Source organism: Tenrec ecaudatus, chromosome 15, assembly GCF_050624435.1.
Source record: "Tenrec ecaudatus isolate mTenEca1 chromosome 15, mTenEca1.hap1, whole genome shotgun sequence".
Classification (NCBI taxonomy): domain Eukaryota; kingdom Metazoa; phylum Chordata; class Mammalia; order Afrosoricida; family Tenrecidae; genus Tenrec; species Tenrec ecaudatus.
In genome coordinates this window covers 17,464,571-17,485,807 of record NC_134544.1, presented here as the reverse complement: position 1 = coordinate 17,485,807, position 21,237 = coordinate 17,464,571, and the positions used below count along the sequence as shown (strand labels likewise).

The 21,237-nt window shown below is 51.0% G+C and overlaps 1 protein-coding gene across 2 annotated transcripts in view; it reads right to left on the bottom strand.

Moving 5' to 3' along the window:
* Window positions 1–20,703, bottom strand: part of CCBE1 (collagen and calcium binding EGF domains 1) — a 207,113-nt gene extending 186,410 nt beyond the window's left edge. Inside the window, exons 1-2 of one of the 2 annotated variants that reach the window (XM_075532936.1) lie at window positions 20,011–20,703; window positions 19,475–19,555 (exon numbers count right to left, since the gene is read on the bottom strand). In XM_075532936.1, coding sequence (XP_075389051.1) covers window positions 19,475–19,555; window positions 20,011–20,138 — 209 coding nt within the window. In that variant the 5' untranslated portion in view covers window positions 20,139–20,703. The remainder of the gene's footprint in view (window positions 1–19,474; window positions 19,556–20,010) is intronic. The other variant, XM_075532935.1, reaches the window with a different exon arrangement.
* Between the last annotated feature and the right edge of the window lie 534 nt (window positions 20,704–21,237).

The following is a 21,237-nucleotide window of genomic DNA, read 5'->3' as shown; positions in this document are numbered from 1 at the left end:
ACCAGGAAGCAGGGAAAGGAAGCAGGAAGACAGACAGCACCAGCAGACAGACCACAGCTGGTGTATACAGAAGGCGATGAATCCAAAATCGGCAGGTGAGACGGCAGGCTTTGATGGCTCCGAGGGTCAGCGGGCAAGGTGGTGGGCTGTTGGTGAAAGTCTAAAGACGCGGATATTGATGAGCCAGATACAGGATCCAGACCCAGCAGGACGCCAAGTTGCTCTCTGCAGTGTCTACTTATATACAAAATAGGCCACAACCAAGGGAACATCAATGTGACCCGAGGGCAGTGTCGAACTGCAACCTCAGCTTCCCACAATTTCGGGACTGCCCACAGTGGATCCCATCATGTAAATGATTACATCACGTCAGATCGCATCACCGAGGAGCTCTCCACTGCCAAATTACTGAGACTCCTGGGCCAGCCAGCTGCCAATCAGAAGAGATATGGTTTGGGACCCACCCTATACCTGTATGACCTTGTTGTGTAGGAACTAGGAACACCTGCAGAGAGAAACCTTCTCAAAAGAGGGTTACATTCATAGGTCTACTGTTGGGACTTCAATAGATCCTTTTTTGGGGTGGGGGGGTGGACACAAAACTCAATTCATAACATAGAATCAATATCCCAGAGTATCTCAGAGGATATTTACAGTCAAGATCCCCATCCTTATGGAAAGCAACCCGCCCCCGGGTAGGAAAAGAAGCCCAATTCCTCCTCTCGACCCAGGGAGGAGCAAGGAGTGGTGGCCATCTCACACAGATTGTCCGGCCTGTGAGGAACCTCGGCCAGCTGGCTGGCTTTGGCCTGATTGCCCTCTCTGCCTGAAGGCCCTGTGCCAGTTCAGAAACAGACTGGCCTCTTCCCTGTCCAGGAGGAGGCCTCACTGCCTACCACTGGAAAGCAACTCAATCAAGGGGTACCCCTTGATTGAGGTACAGAGGACTCCTGCTGAGCCACAGTGGGAGGGTGGACATGAATGCTGGGTCTCCCAGAGCCCCCTGCCCAACGTGCTATCCAGTTACACTAGAGTGTCTCCTGCTCCTGACTACCTGCGGTTAAACCTGATACATTTGAACTTCACATGTGGAGTTGATAACTGGAACCCGGCCAACCATCAGAAAGGGCCTCTTTATCATCTTGTCAGCCACCTTAGAACGAGCTCTCCAGGGAAGGGACGGATTATGACACATCCATCCAATGAAATAGGGGGAAATCTAGCCCTTGGAGAGATGAGTCCGTGTTCCTCGCCTACTGGTCAGCGGAAAAGGCAATTTCTGTAAATCATCGCCGCAAGCGTGTCTTTAATTAAGTGCACAGTAACGAGCAGGAAACAGACTCCCCTGTCCCCCTCCTGCACAGTAGTACAACATGTAACTGTACACGCCATCAAGGCTCCAAGCCAGGGGGATAGGGGTTAGGGCTCTGTTAGTCTGGGTTAACTAGAGAAACAAATTCATAGACACTCATATGTATGTAATAAAGATCTTTCTATACAAGAGCAATCAAATATTGACAAAACATCCCGGCCCAGTCCAGATCAAGTCCATAAGTCTGGTTTTAGCCCACATGTCTGATACCAATCTATAAATTCCTCTTCAGACTCATGCAACACATGCAATGATGCTGAATGAAGGAAGATCACAGGCCAGTGGGTGGAAAGCCTTGTGGATCCAGTGGTGGTGGAAACATCTCAGCACTGGCTGTTTCTACATGGGGCTCCTTCCGCTCCAGGGCTCTAGCGTAGCTCCATGTGTATTGTCAACAAACATGTCTCTCAGGAAGTGAGCATGTGTCCCACTTCCAATTAGCTATTTATCTCAGTGCAGTGGTTCTCAAACTGTGGGTCACAACCCATTTGGGGGTCAAATGACTCTTTCACAGGGGTTGCCCGATTCATAACAGTAGCAAAATTACAGTTATGAAGTAGCAATGAAAATAATTTTATGGCTAGGAGTCATCACAATATGAGGAATTGTATTAAAGGGTAATGGCATTAGGAAGGTTGAGAACCACTGCCTTAGTGCCTGCAAATGAGGTCATCAAACTGTGACTTGATTGACAGGCTAACCTCCACCCCTTTACTCTTAAGTCTCAAATTGACAACAGATTCTGTAACTACCACGGACACCAATATATATTTTGGGAAGTCATGTTTCAATCCACAACACCCTTTTAAAATACCTCTCTCGAAAGCGAATGAGAGACAGTTCCCCTCATGATTAAGGCACTTTCTTCAGAAGCCGTATCCATTCATTGCAGAGTTCTCTGAAATTGTACCAGAAGCCTTTGCAGGGGCAGTGAATTATTTAATGTGCCTCTTCTAGCTAAAGTCTCTAACTCCCACCAAAGGACCTTTGCCCACCTGTGTCTGATAAGAAGGTGGAGGAAGATATGACAAGATTCACCTGTGAGTAATAGTGAGTAGGATTTTCTGGAGCGCTATCCTGCTGGTTGTGAAATAAACCCTCTGAGAAGCATGAAGGCTCTCATTGCCAGCAACAGGCAGGGTTAGAGCACATCCTCTTGACCTGATAACCCTGTGCAGGGAACCTCCTGGATCCAGCTGACAGCTATGACGTCAGAGGAGCAGCTGGATTCACAAGACTTTCCACCCACTGGCCTGTCATCTTCCTGCATTCAGCATCATTGCATGGCTGCATGAGTCTAGAGAGGAATTTATGGACTAGTATTGACATATGGGCTAATATCAGACTTTTGGACTTGATCTGGACTGGGCTGGGATGTTTTCTTAATGTACAATTGCTCTTTGATATAAAGTTATCTCCTACACACATATGAGTGTCTATAAATGTGTTTCTCCTGTCTACCCAGACTAACACAAAACCATCACAAGAAATGGAGAAAAGATTGAAGTTGTTAAGGATTCTGTCTTGCTTGGATCAAATGGCATTGGGTAAATCTTCTGCACAAGAACTTTTAGAGCAGCAGTTCTCAACCTGTGGGTCACAACCCCTTTGGGGGTTGAACGACCCATTCACAGGGGTCGCCTGATTCATAACAGTAGCAAAATTACAGGTAAGAAGTAGCAATGAATATAATTGTATGTTTGGGGGTCACCACACCATGAGGAACTGTATTGAAGGGCATAGGAAGGTGGAGAACCACTATTTTAGAGTATTGAAAAGCAAGGATGTTACTTTGAAGATTAAGGTGCACCAGACCAAGCCAGGGTATTTTCAATCACCTCATATGCTTGTGAAAGTTGGATATCGAATAAGGAAGACTGCAGAAATACTATTCCATTTGAACTATGTAGGATCTTGGTGAAGGATATTGAATGTATTATGAACTATCAAGAGGACAAACAGACTTGTCTTGGCAGTAGTACAGTCACAAAGCCCCTTAGAGGTAAGGATGGGGAGAATTTGTCTGATATATTTTAGACATGTGATCAGGAGAGACCATTGCTGCAGGAGGACATCATGCTTGATAAAGTGGAGCATCAAAGCGGGGTCTGCCACAGTGGGCACAGAGGATGGCCCATGACCAGGTGGTGTTTCTGTTGTACCGCGGATCCCTGTGAGTCAGAGCCAACTGGATGACACCCAACAAGAAGTCAGGGAAGGAGGTGCTGATGAGAGAGAACAGAAGTAGAAATGGAGGCGTGGTGGAACTGATGAAGCTGATTGGTCTAAGTGTTGGTGTGGAGTGGTTTCTCTGCAGCACCCATCACAGTGAATGTCATAACTAGGGGCCAGGTGGCCAAGACGTCAGGGTGATCCTAGACTGCCAGAGCCTCTGGAACCAGGCATCTCCAACCAACCCTGAACTTCTCTCTTCACGGGCCTCAATTGCACTTCACAGATCACAATTTTCTAGGTGTATCATGACGGAAATTGTATTTCCTAAATATTGGGCATGTGAAGGATTTACAGAAGACACAAGGGAGCGGGACCGCTGATAAAGTGTTAGAAGTTCATTGGGATCTTTTCCTGGTGGCCCTTCAAACATTAAATGTCCGTCCCTGTAGATCCTCTATAATAGAATGCTCCACTCATTACAGAAGTCTCTAGTAAGTGCTCCACTCCTAGCCCAAAGGCTGGAGCTTAGAACCCAACAGGCACCTCTACAGGAGAAAGAATAAAGATGTGGTGCACTGCATCCATACAGATAACAGTCGCGACTTTCTATGGGGCAGCTCTACCACGGGGTTGCCATGAGTAGGAATCAACTTGACAACATCCGACAAAACATTGATTATAGGAGGCCCTGAGTGGCACAGTGAAGCACATGACAACTAGCTGAAAGGTTGGTGGTTTGAAGCTACCCATAGACACCTCAGAAGACTGGCAGAGCAATCTTCTCCTGAAGGGTCACACCCCTGGAAGCCCTGTGGGACAGTTTCACCCTGGATCCATGGGGTCTCTTTGAATCAGGATCGACCTGAAGGCAACGGAAGCCAACACTCCTATGAAAGACCTGGAGATCTACTTCCAAAACACAGCCAAACACAAACTCGACAGCTACCGAGACCAGAGCAACTGGGAGGCACCTGGCTGCCAGGAGGAAACATTTCGATCAAAGATCTCAGAGATGAATCTTGATCAAAATGAGGAAACTGCGCAGTATAACTTTGATTCCTTGGCACCTGCAGAGTTCCCAGAGCCATGGAGACTGTCTGAACCCCTGAACCTATTGCCCTGAGATCATCTTTAAAGCTTAAACAACAAATACCCCATACAATCTTATTTAAACTTAATGGTTTAAATAAAAACAAAAACAACCCTGCCATGACTGCTATGCTCTTACCATCGAGTCGAGTTGATGCTGACTCATAGTGAGCCCCTATGGGGTTCCCACGACTCTATCTGTTGACGACCAGAGTAGCGAGCAGTCTTTCTCCACATGCTCTTGTAAGAACTCTCTCTGTGAGGTCCCCCCTCCCCCAGCAACAGCAATTTGAAAGGTTCCATAGGAACCACAGGTGGGGACGGTGAACTGGTATCAATGAGAGAGGGACAACTCAGAAAGCAGAGCAAGGATGGCTGCCAACCTGAAGCAGCAATCAGAGTCCCTCAATGGTCCATGTCAGAAACAGTCGGACTCATGTATGTCTGGTTGTGTATATAAATCCTCAACCACCACCTCCATCGGCCACAGTCCTCCAATCTGCAACCGGTCACAGGATGTAGCCCAGGACCAAAAGTGTTGCATTCAAATATGCACGGGGCGTCATGAATCGGTGCCCAAAGTAATGGCAGCTAGCAACAACCCCACTTATTAAACTGTCAAAGCCTGCAATTTTATTATTAAAACTCGGGTCACTTGTGAGCCAATTCATGTCTCAGTGGCTTTAGATGTAGAGAGTTTCGTGGTGGAGAACCGCAGGGCATGCTATAGATGGCATGTAATTATTCTCCCCAGTTCTTCATCATAATCCCCGTTTCAATGCTTTAGTCGGCATAACTGCTGTCATAACACTCAAGAGACACAACTATGTGCGTTCTGATACATTGTAGAGAGACATGTATTTGGGGGCAGCTTGGTCTGAAGACATATGGGTAAGTAGAGAGCTGGGGTTATCACTATGTGGTCACACCAACACACAGATCCTTATCACGGGGTGGAGGTGGGGGGAGCAGCATGTTTTTGTTTGATGCTTGCAAGGGGGTGGGGGGAAGCCCAGCTTGACACCAGGCTTTCAAAAACAGCAGCTTCCATTTATAAAAGGCTGAGCCATGTTTACATATTGGGAGACGGTTCATGCAGTGCAGGAACAAAGCCAATGTTCAAAAAAAGAACCAAAGGTCGCTAAGCAGCTCCAGTGAGCCAGCTGAGAGCCTTGCAGTACTACACATGAAGGGTGGGATTTGCCCCAGGTCGTTGGAAACAAATCCTCTTAAGAGACTCAAGCTCTTGTGAGGTATGGGCTACCCCTCCTGGCCCACCTTAACCCCTCATCTGTCTCTTGAGTACCCTCCACCACTCACATGGAGATGAGCAAGGAGATGGTGAGAAAGAAAGAGGAGGACCGATAGATGAGCCAGTCGAGACACATGGCCAATAGACCTAGACAAACTTTAACCGTGTGAACTTCGCTGTTCAGGCACCAGGACCTGGAGCAAGGGCACTGCTTGCTGGCCACAGAAGAGAGAGGGAATTTGTTCAGCTTCTGACCATTGGTCTTGCAATTCAAAGTAAACCTGTAAGACAGGGTAGGACTGCCCCTATGGGTTTCCAAATCTAACTTTTCATGGAAGTAGAAAGCCTCGTTCCACGGAGTGGTTGGCGATTTTTGAACTGCTGGCCTTGGGAGTAACACTACACCAGTGATTCTCAACCTGTGGGTTGCAACCCCTTTGGGGTCAAATGACCCTTTCGCAGGGGTTGCCTGGTTCATACCAGTAGCAAAATTATAGTTATGAAGTAGCAATGAAAATAATTGTATGGTCGGAGTCACCACCACATGAGGAACTGTATGAAAGGGCCATGGCATGAGGAAGGTGGAGAACCGCTGCCCCACACCAACAGGGCTCCCTTTCATGTACAGCCCTGTGTATTAAAATGTGAAACCTTTCTTAGCACACCAGGACAAGACAGCCCACCGTCCCATTCTCAGTCTGTACCAAGTCTCTGAAGCCAGGCACTGTCTGGTACAGAGGACACTCCTGGAATCTGCCAGTTCTCCAACACAGGGTGTGTTAGTTACATCATGTGGTGCCAGTTTGAGGACTAAGAGTGAAGGGGTGGAGTCTAGCCTGTCAATCAGGAGATAGCCAATGATGCCTGTGTGATGGCCTTCTCCTGAGGATCCTGGGAACTCTTGTATTTCCTCCTTGAAGGTGGGAGAGTCTCTCTCTCTTGGCTCAGTTCCTGTGAGACATCCTTGTGAAGACACATGGAGAGAGGCTGATGGATTCAGCCTTCTGGGGACCATGTGGAGACCTCTGCCAGCACTGAGATGCTTACAATGCCACTGGATCCACAAGATCTTTCACCCACTGGCCTGTGATCTTCCGCATTCACCGTCATTGCATGTGTTTTGTGAGACTGAAGAGGAATTTATAGACTGATATTGGACATATGAGATAATATTGGACTTATGGACTTAATCTGGATTGGGCTGGGGTGTTTTGTTTATACAATTACTGTTTTATATAAAGCTCTTTCTTATATACACATGTGTGTCCATGAACTTGTTTCTCTATTCTATCCAGACTAACACACAGGGTAGTCTCCAATGGAGCGGCTGCCCATGCTGACAGCCACCTCGGCCATCCTCAAGAGGACTAGGGCAGTGGTCTGGTGATAAAGTTCTCTCTTCCCAAGGAGAAGGTGGCCCAGTCTTGATTCTCAGCTAACACACTTACAGTACAGGGAACTACTTAACGTGGCTCTTCTAGCCATCCTCTCTGGTGCTCCCAACAAATGACCCTTTCCTGATGGGCTTGGGTAAGAGAAGGTGGGAAGAAGGCACAGATAGGATTCAACTGGGAGTAATTATTAACAGGATTAACTTCCATTGACATCCTACTGGACATAAAATGAGCCATCTCAGAAGCATGAAGGGGGGCACCTCACTACCAGCAAGAGAGAAGAGTCAGGAGTAGAGCAAATCCTTGGGACCCCAAGATCCCTGTGCACTGAACATCCTGACCCAGAAGACAACTTTGACCCCACAGAAGCAGCCGGGAAGCAGCCACAGCAAAACCAAGAGCCAGAGCATGAGACAGGGTGGTGGACTTCGCAGCCCACGGAACAAGTGCAGCCAGTGCCTTTGGGCGGGAAACTGCTCTGTGGAGTGGGGTGCCTCCAGATACTTAATTGGAGGACCCATAGGCCAAGGCTAATGGTGGAGTGGCATGCCATGTGGGCATTTACTGGCAGTCCAAAAAGAGCTCTGTAACCGAGCCCAAGAAGGGAAGAGGCCAGGCCAAGGAGGTGAGGGCCAGAGAGAGAGGCTTGCTGTGGGCCTGGCAGAGAAGCCACTGTTGTAACGTCACCACGGAGCCTTTCTCACCTGCCCTGTAACCTGTGAACTTCCCTAACCAACCCCATCGCCGTGAGCATCATCTGTGCATTCCGGGCAGCTGCAAGATACAGTACCAAACTCAGCTGAGAAGTAGAGCGTGCCTGGCCAGGGCGCTGGTGTCAGGATGGGTAAAGCAGGCAGAAGGGTGGGGCGAGCCTGACCTCGACCTCACAGGGATCTGTCTTGGGCAGCTGATGCTGATGGTGACTTTCCTCCCCTCTGGTGTAGCTGGATGAGGTCGGACGTGGCACTCACATTTCTCTTCACAGTGCCTCAGGCACAGCCATGGCCCACCTGGCAGTGGCGGCTGGCATGCTGCTAGGATGCCGAATCGTTTCAACAGTGCTCTCAGACGAAGATGGACGCAGAAGGGCGTGGGATCCACCTTGAGGACAGTAGCCAACGACAACCTGAAGGATTGAGATGGTTTGATCTGCAGCTGATCCTGGAGATGGTCCAGGACAGGCAGCACTCCCTTCTGTTGTGGATGATGATTAGGGCCCAGCGGGGCCCACCGAGAACTCTGCACATGAGCAGTCAAAGAGGAAGCAGCTACTTTCTCCAGAGGAAGATGGATGTGGCCCACGTTTCAGATTGTATCTTACACGCACACTCACACTAAACGAGACTGCAATATGAGAGGATTTGAAAAAGTCTGTGGAAACATTGTTTTTTTAATTGGCTTTTAGGAGCGTTTTGAAGGCCCTTCATAGAATTCAGCACCGAGGGCTCCCACCTTGATGTGGCTCAGTGGAGGTTAAACAGGCAGGTGCCAGATCTGCCACACCGCCCCCTACTGGCCTTTCAGGATACAAAAAGAAGTGTTCCAAATGGCTCAGACCCTTGGAGGGAGAGAGCTTTGTCAGGTGTATGGACTGGGGGTAATGAGGCTGGCCATGGCAGGACCCTGAGGTCACCAGCCATCCTCCTTACACCAAACAGTAAGAGGCTTAGCCTCCTCTTTGAAATGCTTCCACATTCCAATAATTCTTAGGTGCAGGAGACTTGGGCAGTGCTAAATTCTTGCTAGCACTGCCACCTCCGCAGGAAAACCTTTGGTGAACACCATGCTCCTGGAAACATCAGGATCTTAGCTCCCCCCCCCCCCCAATGTTAATCAGAGGGGCCAAAAAAGCTATCTTAGAAGGCCCACAGGTGTTCTCTTTGGCTCTAAACCCTTTTAACTAGATGAATTGGATTCAGACCCATAAACTGCTGGCATAGGGGCGTGGGGTAGGAGGGTGAGGGCAGAGAGTTATTTACTTGGTTGGTTTGTCAGCTTATTCACAACTGTATTCTAAGCGCCAAGCTCGGTGTTTGGCTCTTAGTGAGTACTCAGCCTGCATTGACTGACTGACTGAATGAAACTCGATGGCCACACTCTGGAACGGAAAAGGAAGGGCCTAGCTTGGCAGAAGAGGGGCAGCAGATGCTATCGCTGTGGGCTTCTCCGGCCCCCAAAGAAAAGCAGCAAACAGACACAGAATGGAGAGACACTCCGCGCAGGCTTGCCCTCTGTCTCACCGAAGCAGCGGGGGCTCTGCTGCGCAGGAGGGCCGGCCACAGGTTTGGGGAAGTGAGGTGGAAATGTCTGATTGAATTGCCAACTCTCTCCCCAAGGAGAGGGGCTATCCAAGTAAAGAGCACATTCACTTTCCGGGGAGGGGGAGGACGGGTCACCTAGGCCAGCTCCATTGAGAAGCTGAGGGGAAGTGAACCGGAGCAAGCAGGGACAATGGGAGTGGCAACTGGAGCGCCCCCAGGGGCCCCTCAGGAGAGTGCTGCCTTTGGTGGGGCCTCTCCTCCCCACCCCCATTGTTGGCCGTTTCTGGTCACTTTGCTCTGCTGAAGTGAAAAGTGATTCAGGTCTTGTCTTGCTCAGCACACTGCCTCCCAACACCTGCTCTTCAACTTACAAGGGATGAGGGCAGAGGGCTTCCTTCTGAGGGGCCCCTGGGGCAAATAGCCCAACAGGCAAATGGTTTGACTAGGCCCTGATCCAGAGGAAATACACGCACGGCCAATAAACACAGGAAAGATGCCCAATATCATGACAGGGCCACGAGGCTCTGTTGGGGTGACTGCCATTAAGCTGGTTCCGATGTAAATACAATGTTTGTGTGTGAGTGTGTTCACTTCAGGACTGTTGCCTTTTCTTATCAGTCTCTTTAGAAATCCAATCTGCCCGTCAACGTCTAAGAATGATAGTCTTAGCAATGTACACACCACAGCATTGTATGTAGTATCTACTGCTAACAGTAACAAGTTCACACACACACACAGTCATAAACAAAGTTCATCATAAGTTGAATACATCATATGTTGAGCACTGCCTGTATTACCGGGACGCTGGCATGCTGTTAGCTGGTGTTGGGCTGCTAGCCACAAAGTCGCCAGTTCAAGCCCCTCAGTCACTCTGTGGGAGAATGATGAGGCTGCTACTCAAGAGCGTGGTTGGCTTGAGTTCAGCTGAGCGTGTCCTACAAAACCCACGGTTGCTGGTAGTTGCCAACTCTGACTCATGGCTGCCATATGTATAAAGGGAAACATTGTTACTAATTGAAAAAGTTGCTCTCCATCAATTCCTACGAGGGTGACCCAGGTGCAACAGGGCCCATAGGGTTTCCCTGGCTATAATATAGTATTAAAAACCCAACCTACTGCCATCTTGTCAAAAGTGGGTCAGAGTAGCCCCAGGGTTTCCTAGACCACACTGGGCAGGTAGCAGTACGTGGTGCAGGGTTTCCTAGACCACACTGGGCAGGTGGCAGTGCAGTGGTGCAGGGTTTCCTAGACCACACTGGGCAGGTGGCAGTACAGGGTGCAGGGTTTCCTAGACCACACTGGGCAGGTGGCAGTACGTGGTGCAGGGTTTCCTAGACCACACTGGGCAGGTGGCAGTGCAGTGGTGCAGGGTTTCCTAGACCACACTGGGCAGGTGGCAGTACGGGTGCAGGGTTTCCTAGACCACACTGGGCAGGTGGCAGTACGGGGTGCAGGGTTTCCTAGACCACACTGGGCAGGTGGCAGTGCAGTGGTGCAGGGTTTCCTAGACCACACTGGGCAGGTGGCAGTGCAGTGGAGCAGGGTTTCCTAGACCACACTGGGCAGGTGGCAGTACGGGGTGCAGGGTTTCCTAGACCACACTGGGCAGGTGGCAGTGCAGTGGAGCAGGGTTTCCTAGACCACACTGGGCAGGTGGCAGTACGGGGTGCAGGGTTTCCTAGACCACACTGGGCAGGTGGCAGTGCAGTGGTGCAGGGTTTCCTAGACCACACTGGGCAGGTGGCAGTGCAGTGGAGCAGGGTTTCCTAGACCACACTGGGCAGGTGGCAGTACGGGTGCAGGGTTTCCTAGGCCCCACTGGGCAGGTGGCAGTACGGGTGCAGGGTTTCCTAGACCACACTGGGCAGGTGGCAGTACGGGTGCAGGGTTTCCTAGACCACACTGGGCAGGTGGCAGTACGTGGTGCAGGGTTTCCTAGACCACACTGGGCAGGTGGCAGTACGTGGTGCAGGGTTTCCTAGGCCCCACTGGGCAGGTGGCAGTACGTGGTGCAGGGTTTCCTAGGCCCCACAGGGCAGGTGGCAGTGCAGTGGAGCAGCACTCAGCAGGGAGCTGTGCATGGCCCACACCCATGTCGCTGCTCGTCAGTTCTGCTCTGGTCCGGATCTATCTGGAAAGGGCAGTTCTACTCTGAGGCAGAGGCGTGCAGTGAATTGCACATCGACTTGACGGTACCCAACAATGACGAAACAAAAATGGGGAAGTTAAAGTTTGATTTTGTTTTTTTAAAGTGAAGTGTGTTTGATTACCCGAGATTTTCTGATCAATGAAAGGAATAACTGGGGCGGGTGTTGAGAGAACACGAGGGACTGTCCCTTTACAACTGTGACCTCCACTTTGAAGTTAGTTCCTGTGCTGCCTCTCCTCTTGAGCAGACAGGGAGACATCCCCTGCAGGTGTTATCTGTAGCGGCCCGAACCCAACCCTTGCCACGTGTTAGTCACGACAGGGAAACAGGTCTAGCTGGGAGCCAATGGAAAGAACACTGGCAGCGCACACAGGTAGTTAATCTCGGGTGGTTAGAACAGCCTTCGTGTCCGCAGCCAGAGAGGATGCAGACCTGGAGAGCAACGGATGTTCTGGAAGACTAACAGACGGAAGTTACAGCTCATCCTGCTTTGCTTTCAACACTCATAAGTTCATTTGCCAGCATGGATGGGGCACCCGTACTGTCCAGGCCTGGGGGAGCAAGCCTCTGGAGACAGCTGTGAGTGAGGGGCCATGGTCCATGGCCTCGCAGGCTGCCAGTCCGGGGCTTCACTGCAGGAGAGGAGGAGGCCGCCTTCAGTCTTTACACAAAACCACCCCGCACGGCTCTGCCTCTCACAACGTTCACACCACTCCCTCCCTCCCTGTGTTACGGTGAAGATTGATATAAAGATACAAATGCTTTCAGCAACGGGGACCTCCTGTTCTGAACCTTTCAGAGAGCTGCCCTTGACTCTGAACCAAGGCTGACAGTGCAGGGGAGGGAAGCCAGAGCTGGGCTGAGGAGCTCAGGACCGGACATGGCAGCTTGCCTCTGCCACAAAGAGCCTGGAACAAGGAATCACTTCACATGATAATGGACTATGCCTTCCACGGGCTCTTCGCCATAGCAGGAGGACCCCTGGGTGGGCTGGAGGAGGCAGGGTGCAAAAGTAACCTCTTTGATTTTCTCAAGGCACCTTGGTACAATAAAGAGAGATGACCGGGATATGTCTGGTATACTAACACCCTAGGTCTCCCTGGCTGTGGGCTGAACTTTCTCTGTCAAAAATACCTATGGGGACACTCAGGAAACCGGCAAATGAAAGTCAACAATGTGCACTGAGCAGCTGTTTCGTGCACCCAGCGTTTCTGACCTGGGGGCCGCAGTGATGATGCTGATGGAGGACCAGTTAACACTCAGAGCACTTCCTACAGACCACACACTGTCCAGGCTCTCTTGGTATGTGGCCTCCTTTCACGTGCACAGCAAGCCTACCTTGGAGTTAGGTGTCACCAAGTCCTGCCGATGCATTGCCACCCTAGAGGTACCATCACAAAGCACTCTTCAGTCGGCATCATCCTCAGAGGATGGGTGAGCCCAATGTTGTAGCCATTCCGCCAATCCATCTCACTGTACGTATTTTTCGGGGGGCTGTCCCTCTAACTTTACCAAGCATGATGTCTTTTTCCAAGAACTGGTCTCTCCTGGTACATGTCCAAAGTATGTGAATCCGTCTCACCTTCCTCGATTCGAAGGGGCCGTCTGATCATACTTCTTGCAAAGCGGATTTCATGGTTCTCTGGACAGTCGGCGGCACTGTCAATATTCTTCGCCATCACCACACCGCAAATGCCCCGGATCTTCTTCAGCCTTCCTTATTCAATGCCCCACTTTCATCTACACATGAGACTGATAGAGCATGGCTGAGGTCAGGTGCACCTTAGTCCCCAGAGTAACATCCCTTCTGTTCAACACTTGACCGACATGTTGTGTGGCAGATTTCCCCAGTACAGTGTGTTCTTTGATCTCTTGCCTGTTGCTTCCACGAGCACTGAAGTGGATACATGCCAGATGAAATCTCCGACAGTTGCAATCTTGACTTCATGCACCATGGTACTGCTGACTGGTCCAGTTGTGAGGATCTTGATTTTCTTGACTTGAGTTGCAGTCCATCCTGAAGGCTGCAATTCTTGATCTTTTGTCATCAAGTGCCCCTCGCTTTCAGCAAGCCAGATTGTGTCATCTGCATATTGCAGGTGAATAAGTCATCCTCCAATCCAGATGCCTCGTGTAGTCCAGCTGCTCAGTTGATTTGCCCCCCACATAGATTGAATACGTTTGGTGAGGGGATCCAACCCTGACACACCACTTCCCTGATGTTAAACCATGCAGGATGCACTTGTTCTGCTTCAACAAATGCCTTGGAGACCAGGTACAGCAGCGGTTCTCAACCTGGGGGTCTGACCCCTTTCGGGGTCGAACAACCCTTTCACTGGGGTTGCCCAATTCATAACAGTAGCAAAATGACAGTGATGAAGTAGCAATAAAATAATGTTATGGTTGGGGGGTCACCACCACATGAGGAACTGTATGAAAGGGTTGCAACCTGAGGAAGGTGGAGAACCTCTGATGTACAGGTTCTGAATGAACACCAAAATGTGTTGTAGATTTCTTATTTCAATTCTACCTTGGTACCAACATTACCTGTGCTTTACAAATAAGGAAATGAACACGCAACAATTAAACTGCTCCAAGTCACAGAGAATGAATGAGGTTATTTGTGAACGAAGGCCGAGTTGCTGGGACTGCACTCTTGGTGCTTTATCAAAGTGCTGTGGGCACTCGGTGGCCTCCCAGAGCTGTGTTCTCCAGTCTCCCCCGAGTGAATCCTTCGCTAAAGCTAGGCGGCTCAAATCCTTGCTCTCCAAATTCCAAGTAAGCACAGTTACTGAAATATCACGTGAGCACCCATATTCTCACAGGGTTTGGAACACTGACGTATTATCTCAAAGACAAGTGGAAGGTTTGGCAATCCTGTCACCATTTCTCATATGAGCAGGGGCCACCGTAAGGGAGGGTATGTTCTATGTCTTAAGACACCACTGGAACACGGGCATTGTGGAGGGGCAGGAGGGTGGCAGTACCACTCTCTGGAGGTCCAGTAACCTCAAAGCTGGCAAGAATAAGGTTAAATCCTCTCCCTTCCATAGAGCCATCCTGAGCTGCTTCTACTCTCTTCCCACCAGATAGTAAAATTTAACTCTATGACCTTGTACTCGGATACAATTGTATAGTGCTTATATCTTCAAAGGCCTTGACCTAAATCAAGTCTAAGTCATTCAAGACCTGGGATTATAGCTTGAGTCTGCTAAGCTCAAAGAATTTCTACTACTACACTCATAATCTGTAATCACTAACTCTGTAATTGATCAATGGACCAAAGAAATGAATTGGGTATTTTTGGGGCATGGCCTAACCCAGGAAGAATTGAATTTTATAGATCCTTCTTCTAAACAACAAGCCTAGACCTTGGTCTTTATTTAATAAGACACCTTGAGCATGCATTTTACTGATCTAAAAACCAATGGAGGGGAGAGTTAAATAGCAACAAAAATCTCTTCATTGTAGAGAAAAGATACCAAATATGGCATATACCAAGTCAGTTACATCTCCATACAGTTCGGCGACACGGATGACACCCTTGAAATGTAAGCACCTAAACCTTTCATTCAGAGACACAATTTAAGAAAGAAGAAAAATCCATGCATGGTGGAAATTTTAGCGGCCACAAGAGGAGGCTGCCATGAGAACATGATCGCTTGGTTTTGTAATAAATGGAGTCCAGAGAGACACCACTGGAGAGATAGACTTGCAAGCTGATTTCTCTCTCTTCCGGGAGATTCTTCATAAAAGTTCTCTATGTGAAAACAATTCCTTAAAAAAAATTAATGGAGTCCAGATAAAACACAGCCCAACTCCAATGTCATACCTGCTGGTGTAGAGTCTATGCCCCCGTGAGGTGATTAAGCTGAGCGACATGTGTTCTCTGAGCTGTGTAAGCCACTTCTGGCATTCTTTCAACAAGTGCCTATTAAACTTGGTGGGGGTGGTGGGGCGGGGAAAACTCCAGACAATGTGCTGAGGAGATGATGGAGAGTCTGCCAACAGGCGGCCCCGTGGTTCAGATGAGCAAGTGTGAACGATGTTTGTGTACACTCACTCTACAGTCAACCATCCCAAAGAGACCTCAGTGGCAATGCTAACCCAGGAAGACCACTGTGGGTCTGGCAGAGGTGTGTTCTGGGTGGCAACTGGGTCCTTTGAATTGACAACCATCTGGATGCAACCCTCTTGCTGACCAGGATGTCAGGTCTGGGATAAGCCCTAGAAGCCTAGGTTTGAGCTGGACTTACTAGCATTTGACCTGGGGCAAGTTGCTTAATTCCTCTGAGTCTCAAATTCCCTTCTCTGTAATAATGTCCCTCCAAAGAACAGGGAAGAAAGGAAGAAAGCCTTCCAGGATTAGAAACCGTGTTTGTAAAGGGCATAGCACTGTAGTAAATACACAGTAAGCCCTCGCCTCCTCGGTCTTAGCACAAAAGACCAAAGGGTGAAAGGGGAAAGGTGCTGCTTAGGTGAACCAAGTGAAACAGAAGTGCAAAAGGCTGAAGGGCATGGAGGTGAGGGGGCCCGGGACAAAGACTATGCCAAGACCATCTTTCCCTCCCCCAAATCCCTCAGGGCTCCTCCATAATGACATACCAGACTGATGACTTACAACCACCAGATTCAAATTAGTTTTACATCCATCACCCATTCCAATAGGGTTTATTATAAATTATAAACCCTTTTCAAGAAGTATCAAATGAGACGTCCAAAATTCTTTCACTTGTGCTGAAACCTGCTCCCCACAAGACGCCTGATCAAAAGCAGGCTCTCCCCGACAGGGGCACATTCCACTCAAGGCAGCACAGCCTGCTACAGCTTACTCCAGGATGACTCTGAGGCACGCTGGTGCTTGGTCCATTTAAGGTTGGTGTCGTAGAAGCAGGAACCCTGGTGGCATGGTAGTTATGTGTTGGGCAGCTAACCCTAAGCTCAGCAGTTCAAAAACACCAGCCACACCTTGGGAGAAAGATGAGGCTTTCTCCTCTCTTGTTTAAAGAGCTACCATCTTGAAAACTCACAGGGGCAGTTCTACCCTGACTATAGGGCTACGATGAGTTGGCATCTACTCAAAGGCAGTGATTTAGGTGGTAGAAGAGCTTGCCAGTGCTCACCTGTCAAGCTCCTCCTCCAAATTGGTTTGCACAGGGTCCCAGGGTTCTCTACCACATGCTTCTCAAGCTGGGTCACACATCTGGTTCAAAGGCATATTCTGATTGAGGAGATTTGGAGAAGGCCCTGGGATGCTACCATGTGGCCCCGGAATGGCCAGGCCCCTGGTCTCTAAATCACACTCAGAATAGCAAGGGTCTGAGTTATCAACCAGTTCACAAACTAGAGGACACACGATTCCTCAATTCTTGGAGTTCAAAGGCAGAATAAAGGCACAGAATCAATAACCTTCTTGAAGAAACGAGTCCGTTACAGAAATAATGAGACCACTGGGGTCCACAGCGAATACCTGACATCCATAAAGCATGCAGCTTACATCTGGATCTCCAACCCCTCAACGTTCATTGTCAACAAGGGCCATCAGCACCTTCTCAACCTGAAATTATCCTCTCTTCTGTGCCTCCCATGCCCCACACCAGAGTGCTCTGCCCCTTCCCTTGCTAGAAAAGAGGGTTTTGGCTCTGTCTGCCAGGAGGTTTCTCTACATAGCTGCTAATGAGTAAGAAGTCCTGGTGGTACAGTGGTTACACACTGGGCTGCTCACTGCAAAGTCAGTAGTTCAAAACCACCAGCTGCTCCTCAGGGAAAAAATGGGGTTTTCTGCTCCTGGCAAACAGGGACCATCTTGGAAACCCACAAGGACAGCTACTCTGTCCTTTAGGGTCACTATGAGTCAGCATCGACTCAATGGCAGTGAGTTTCACTTTTGGTTTTATTTAACAAGTAGAAAATACATATCAAGACACTATTATTGGCTCTAGATTCTTGGTGGAAGCCAAAGAAACACCTGGGAAAGGGGACCGGAGGTGTGCATAAAAATGTAACCAGGGTAGAGCAATACTCAGGGAAGCAAGTGTGTGTGAGGGGGGGGCGGGGGTGTTGCAGAGGATCTGAGAGGCATTTCACAACTGTCACTGATTGATGTGGCATCTGACCTTCGGGGACTGTACAAACTGGCAGGCCATATCAGGGACACAAACGTTCCATGTGAAATTAGAGGCTTTATGCTGTGGCAACAAGAGAACAACGAATCCTGATGGATTGGATGAACCCATGGCTGAGGCCAGGTTGAACCAGACCTGGGTTCCCCAGGTGACCTTGGAAACGCTCTACCTGCGACTTGAACAGCCTCCCTTCTGTGGCTAGGGACCCTGTGAGTGACAGAGTGGAATTGCTCCATAGGGTCTCTTCCACTGGCATTCATACTGGGGTGGGTCACTGCCAGGCCTTGCTCCCACAGGCCACGGGATGGGTTAGAACCATCAACCTTTTGGTTAGCAGCTGATCATGCCCCAAACTCTTCTACTCAAAAAAGAGAAAACACACCCACACACAATTCTTTGTCATTGAGTCCATCCTGACTCCCAGCAAGGCTCTAAGACAATCAAACTGCCCCTCTGGATTTCCAAGGCTGCACGTCTTTACAGGAGCAAAAAGCCTCGTTCCCCCTTCCCCCCAGAGCCGATGGTGGGTTCAAAGTGCTGACCTTGCAATTAGCAGCCCAGCTCGTTCCCCAAGGCTGTCATCTTTAGAGACAGAGTGCCATCTTCTTCCCGCCCCCTCTCCCCCAACTGCTGACCTTTTGGCTAGCACTCAAGCACTTGGCACCCTGGGACTGGAGGCCCGCGCAGTCCTCTTAAATGGAAGTCAGTTTATGCATACTTATAGACACGTGCCTCTTCTGACCAGGGATGGCGCTGGAACAGAAGCCAAGAACACCCAAGGTTCGAAACGAAACAACTCCATCCTCACCTCCAAGGGACTGCAGAGCCAGAGCGGCGCTTCTCCCCCTGCACTGTCAGGAGGACCAACAGACAAAACCACACACAGCCACCTAGTCCACGCCGAGTCACAGCTACCCTCTAGGGCAGGGTGGAACTGCCGCTGTGGGTTTCTGAGACTTTCGTGGGAATAGGAAGTCTTTTCTCTCCATCTTGCTCTCAGCTACTCACTTTGTGTGAGTAAGCCCATTCGGTAACTCACTACACCACTAGGGTACCTCGGAAGGACTACAGTGGGGGGGGGGGGAGTTTTTTAAGCTACAGACCTAGCCCCCTATCCAGGCTAATTTCTGAGAAGCCCCCAGGAGACTGGTGTAGGTGACTGGTGAACCACATTTTCAGAAAGACTGTCCTTTCTTGTCCAGCGTCTCCACAAGCTGGACCTTTGCTTGTTTACTCTCAACACAGCCACCTCGGCCGCCCCTCAGCCTTCTGCCCACTTGGTGCCCGCAGAAGGTCAAACGACAGTCAACTGGCAAGTATTTCCTGGCTGACTTTGTATTTTCAAAATAAAACGCAAACCCCAAAGCAGCCATTCGGTTTTTGCGATGCCTGACCGCGTACGCCACCACGCCACCCACTTCTCTCCATGAACTTCACACTCGCCCCCCTGGTCCTGTCCTGCACGCCCGCTGCCCTCACCGCGCAAACAGTCCAGGGTGTGAGTCGCAGCCGGTCGTTCTCCTTTGGTCCAGAGAATAACCAGCGAAAGTTCGCACCAGGCGTCTGCAGCTCCCACGCTGCCCGGGGGGGCCCCCTGAGCGCGTCCGAATGCCCCTCTTGGGTGCGCGCTGTGGACTCCGGAGTCACCCGGTCTTACCTGAAACACGTGGTGAGCTCGCCGGAAGCCTTCAGACACGGGTATTTGGTCGTCGCTATTTTGTTTTCAGAACAAATTTCTCTACAAAAAAAGTTAGAGAGGGCACTAGGTTTATTCTAAGCCGGTGAGCTGCCGGAGGCAGCTGGCGCACTGGGCCCCCTTGGCGACATCAGGCTGTGGCCCGATTGGGGGCAGAGGCCAGCCAGGAAAGGGCCGCCAGGCTCCGGAGACCCAAGGAGCTGCCGGCGCGGAGTTCCCGCGAGGTACCCGCGGGCTGGGCGCCGAGGGCGGCAAGAAGGCGGGTCCGGGTCCCGCCGCGCGCGGGACCTCGAATGGGGTCGCGGACACAGGCTGTCACCCGGGAGCAGAATGCAATGCTTGGTTTGGACACCCGCGCACCCGGACCGTGCTGGGGGTCAGCGCGGGGCCGGCGGCCACAGGAGGAACCGCCCGCAACCCGCGAGCCGGGCGCTTACCCACCGGGGCTCGGGCAGCGCGCGGCGCGCGGCTCTACCGCCGGGGTTGGCAGCGCCTACCTGTCGCTGTCCTCGGGCTCCTCTCGGTAGCTCCACGTGTGTCCGAGCGCCAGGAGCAGCAGCAGCGGCCCCAGGCTCCTGCCCAGCTGCGCCCGGGCCGCTCCTCCCCGCCTCGGCGGCGGCACCATCGGGGACGCTGGCGCAGCTCCTGGCGCGGAGCTCTCTCCCGACGCGGCGCCGAGCTCTCGGCGTCGCCTTCCCGCTGCGGCAGGGGGCGCGCGCGGGCAGGGGTGTCTGCACCACCTGCGTGGGGTTTGGATCCAGCTAGGAGCTGGGGTGCTGCAGGCAAACCCCCGAGCCGCTGGGAAGAGGGCGCGGGCGGTGCTGGCCAGGAGCGGAGGGCTCGGGGTCCAGCTCGCCTCGCTCGGGAAGTCCCTGATCGCTGGGCAGCTTGGCCGGACTCCGCACTGGACTGCGCCCTCCTCCCCAGCCGCCTCTGCCTCCGCCGGGAAAGCAGGCGGCGTTTTGCATCTCGCACCAGGGTCGCGCCAGCAAGAGGAGGAGGAGGAGGAGCCGATCCTCACCCCGGGGAAGGGGAGGGGGAGAAGAGGGGTTAATGAGCTTCCTTCCTGTTGTCAGCTGATTTCTAAAGACCAGGGTCAGCCCATGCTTGCCGCTTCCCCCCAGAACCACTACCCTGCGCTTTCCCGCTGTCCCACGTTTGGGCGTTGGTGGGGCGGCTTTGTGGGGAGGAAGGCGGAGTTGACAAGCTGCAGCGAGCCTCCCAAGCTGCTTTTTGAAATCTGAAATAGCTCCATTAGCGTGTAGTCTGCATTAAAATGCCTCAGATGAAAGCCCTCAACTACCTTCTTCTCAGCTTGACTTGGGCAACCGGGTGAGGTGGTGCGAGCTCCCCACGGCTTTTTCGTGGGGGGTTACATCTTCTTGCTCTGAGTGACTGAGGCTGTTTCCTTGCCGCACACACCACCACACTGAGCTGGACACTGCTGGGGCCCCAAACCACCCTCTGGTGCCTGATAGCTTCTGCTAACCTTGAAACTCGCCTGGAGAGAAGAGGCTGACAGCAGGGCAGTGGAGCTATTTAATAGGTCTCTTCTGGTCATAATCTCTCTAACTGCCACCAGATGGCTTTTTCCTCATGGATCTGCATTAAGAGAGGCTGGGGGAAGACACCGACAGGGTTATGTGCTTCAGTTGTGAGTGGTTGTTAGCATTCATTGTTGCCTCCCTGCTGGGTCTGAAATAAGCCATCTCAGAAGCAGTAAG